The sequence below is a fragment of the Barbus barbus genome (genome assembly GCF_936440315.1).
Source record: "Barbus barbus genome assembly, chromosome: 7".
Taxonomy (NCBI): domain Eukaryota; kingdom Metazoa; phylum Chordata; class Actinopteri; order Cypriniformes; family Cyprinidae; genus Barbus; species Barbus barbus.
The window spans coordinates 38,225,131-38,229,321 of record NC_136735.1 but is presented as its reverse complement, the minus strand read 5'-3'; the positions used below and the strand labels follow the sequence as shown (position 1 = coordinate 38,229,321).

Genomic DNA, 4,191 nt, shown 5'->3' with positions numbered 1-4,191 from the left:
CGCAGCCCCGTTACTCGAGTCTCGAGACGCAAAACAAACGTGAAGAGAAACGGAGCGAAACACGGCAGAGATTCCGCGATGGCTCTCAGACCGCTTTCCCTCCTCAGATGCGGGATCTCTCTCTTGGTCTTCACAGGTGCGTCACTTTCCGAGAGTTTGCAGAAGTTGAGCAGCAGGTTGTTTTCTCGCTTTTCACTACAGCTCCTTCTTTGTTAACGAGTAATGTAGTATTTGCGTTCAGCTGTATTACAGTAAATGTGGCGCATGATGTTTATCAGCACAATCACTTCAGGTTTTTCTTTATTTGGAGAGGAGTTTCGCAGCTGTTACATACAGTAACATTAAACGATCGTCTTCAGTAACTTAGTTGAAACAGTTAAACTGTTACAGCACTTGTGTGATCACCATGGTAACGGTGTAAAACTGCTTACGGAGCAGATACACCTCTGAACTAGTGACTGTGTGATGATGATGATGATGATGATGTGGGCTGATGTCTAAGCAAAGCCTCTATAATCAGGAGCTTCTCTCCACACTGCTCTGTTTGCCACTGAGATACAGAGAAATGTGGAATTTGTAAGGTTTTACTGTAAGAAACGGTGTTCCTGTGTCTGCCTATGCCTGACAGATAGATAGGCTAGATATAAATACAAAAATATTTGTCTATTTATTCATTAATATAGTCTGCATTTTGTTACAGAACACATTTCCACAGCAGTTTAATTTGATTCACTACAGTTTTAGAGTTTAAAAAGCATCTGAAGAGAGAGTGTCTAAAGAGCTTTCTCATCAAACACATGATCTGCTCCCTTACTAGTGAACACTCCCTGCTGCTGTCTGTCTGTCTGTCTGTCTGTCTGTCTGTCTGTCTGTCTGTCTGAATCCTGCAGGTCAGATTCAAACCAGCTGTTCCTGGGTGTGTTACTTTATAAACCCACCACAATCTGAAAGCAGCTCTTCTGTTGACCGACTAGATTGATAACAGATATTCAGAAGCTCAGAGGAGACACACGTGTGTGTGTGTGTGTGTGTGTGTGTGTGTGTGTGTGTGTGTGTGTGTGTGTGCGCTTGTTTATGCTACATTGTAGGGACCATATGTCACCACAAGGATAGTAAAACCTGAATTTTGTGACATTGTGGGGAGCGGCCAAGGTTTTCTGTAAGGGGTAGGTTTAGGGTCAGGGTTGGGTTAGGGGATAGAAAATATCATTTGGACAGAATAAAAGTAATAGAAGTCTATGGAAAGTCCCTACATTTCACAGAAACAAACGTGTATGCGCGCGTGTGTGCATGTTTATGTGGTTTATGAGGACACAAATTTGTATAATGACATGGGTATGACAGAGGTATTACAATATGAAGGTGGTTTATGAGGACACTGCCTATGTCCCCGTAATTCAAAAGGCTTAAAAAACATACTAAATGGTGTTTTTTTGAAAATCTAAAAATGCACAAAGTCTCCTGTGAGGGCTAAGTTTAGGTGTAGGGTTGGTGTAGGGCAATAGCACACAGTTTGTTCAGTATAAAAACCATTACGCCTATGGAGAGTCCCCATAAACCACAAAAACCAACATGTGTGTGTGTGTGTGTGTATGTGTGTGTGTGTGGGGGGGGTCCTCTCCTCTAACTGCATGCATGATTCTGTCTCATATAAATTTGCCTCATCTTTACTAATAAACTTAAGAATGTTCTGGTATAGTACACTGCCTGATCATTCATTCGCTCAGGATCCTGCGCTGCTGCTGCTTTATACCACAGGCTTTGACTCAATGCTTCACAGCTGATGACTGATAGCACTGGGACCACAAATAGTCTACCTAAAATTTAGCTCTCAAAAAGTATACTGCATTTTTTCCCAAAAAAGCAGCTTTTTTAATTGTTTCCAAGCTATGTTGCGGCGTCAGAATGAGTTCATTTGAACAGATTTATTCTCTGTAATGAATTGATAAAGCAACATTTAAGGTCCTTGCACAGAGTACGAAATTGTCGTATGCGTTTTTTGTTTTTGAATGCTATAGTGGATATATTCACATGTTATAGAAACGAAAATGATAGTGTATTGTTTTAAGATAGAAAATAGACGATAAAGAATCAATTTGACGGAGCTCAAACTCAAAACACGCAGTCACAAATCAGCGCATGCGCAAAAGTTGATATTTGTTGGTTTAGATGATTTAACAAGTTAGCAATTCTTCCTCTCCTATAGTAGAGAATGAGTGGAATTGTTCCTCAGGGGATCTATAGAGCACTATCTGATGCTATACTGTAGCTGACAGCTGCATTGTTAAATTTCTTTGATCTCTAATAGTATCAATCTTGGAAGTAAAATAGTTCATAAAGTCATTACTTCTGCGCTGTTGGGAAATGTCTGCACCTGCTGATGTTATATTTTTTGTGTATTTAGCCACTGTATTAAATAAATACCTGGGGTAATGTTTGTTTTCTTCTAAAAGAGATGAAAAGTAATCAGACTTAGAAGTTTTTAATGCTTTTCTGTAGGATAGGGTACTTTCCTGCCAAGCAATATGAAATACCTCTAGTTTTGTTTTTCTCCAGCTGCGCTCCATTTTCCGGGCTGCTCTCTTTAGGGCCCGAGTGTGTTCATTATACCACGGTGTTGGACTCTTTTCCTTAATCTTCCTTAAGCGTAAAGGAGCAACCATATCTAAGTGCTAGAAAAGAGAGAAAGAAAACATCATAAAGTTGTTCTGAGCTGTTGGATACGTTGAGGAATTGAGATAAGTCAGGAAGATTATTTTCAAAGCAGTCTTTTGTGGTAGAAGTGATAGTTATACCATACTTGTAACTAGGAGTTGGCTTTACAGCTTTAGCTATATGGAGTATACACAAAACTAGTTAATGATCTGAAATACTGTATCATCACTCTGCTGCAGAATTTCAATGCCATTAACATCAATTCAAGTGACAGTATTAAATCTAGAGTATGATTTCGAGAATAAGTAGGTCCTGACACATGTTGTCAAACCCCAATAGAGTTCAAAATGCCTATAAATGCTGGTCTAAAAGTCAGGTTTCACTATCATTGTGAGGACATTTGGTCATGTGATGGAGGAGGAACCTGTACACACACACACACACACACTTAAACACATAAATACACTCTCTCTCACATACACACATACACACACACACACACGTGTACTTAGCTATCTAAATGGGGACATGACATAGACTTCTATTGTTTTTATATACAGTTAGTTATACATTTTCTGACCTACCCATACCTATTAAAGAAAGCTTTCTATATTTGTACAATTTCAAAAAAACTTTTACTTTATTTTATATTTTTTACTTTATTATTTTATATATTGTGTGATCATGTCTTCATGTTCTGTGTTTTTCTACTCATGATTTGTCAATCACACTCGTTCGTTTCTCTCTCTGCTGTCTGGTCTGGTATCAGCGGTGTCGGTGTGTGAGGCTGTGCAGGTCTCCGTCCGTGACGAGCGGCGCTTTGCGATGCTCTTCCAGTCGGTGGTTCTGCCGTGTCATTACACCAGCGTCTCCTCTCAGACTCCAGTCATCCAGTGGTGGTACAAGTCTTACTGCCGTGATCGCAGCCGTGACGCCTTCCGCTTCCCCGACACGCTGGCGGTCCACGGCTCCGAGCTCGGCTCCTCCGTTCACCTGGACTGCGGGGACAGCGGCCGGACGGTGCGCATTGTAGCATCTGGACAGGGCTCGTCCATCACCCTCGCTGAGCACTACAAGGGCCGGGACATTTCCATCATCAACAGTGAGTCGCAGCTCCACCAGAAATCAGTGTTTACTGTAGGGCTTCAACAAATGGATTATTTTGATAATCGATTAATCTAACGATTATTAGAATGATTAATCGACTAATCGTTGATTATTTCAATGATTACTCAGTAGACTTCGATTTTTTCAGCTTTTGCAATTAGTTCAAATATTGAGTTATACATATTCTAACAAATAAAGGTAATCACTTCAGCTTTTGAAAATCATATTATGCAATTACAATTATACAATTAGTTTATACATATAAATATATTTGTCACACAAAATGAGATGACAGACAGAGAAACTCTTATTCTTATAGGCATGGTGTTTGAATGGCATGAGGGAGAGTAAAGGATGATAGAATGCTCATTTTTTGGCTGAATTAAGCTTGTAAATGTTAGTCAGCAGTAAATCTGTAAGCTCACAGAA

General features: G+C 39.9%; 1 protein-coding gene across 2 annotated transcripts in view; it reads left to right on the top strand.

Annotated features, from left to right (window-relative positions):
- The window catches only part of LOC306873202 (immunoglobulin like domain containing receptor 2), a 21,253-nt gene continuing 17,062 nt past the window's right edge, over positions 1-4,191 (top strand). The window contains exons 1-2 of one of the 2 annotated variants that reach the window (XM_079422312.1): positions 1-136; positions 3,425-3,757. In XM_079422312.1, coding sequence (XP_079278438.1) covers positions 79-136; positions 3,425-3,757 — 391 coding nt within the window. In that variant the 5' untranslated portion in view covers positions 1-78. The remainder of the gene's footprint in view (positions 137-3,424; positions 3,758-4,191) is intronic. The other variant, XM_079422313.1, reaches the window with a different exon arrangement.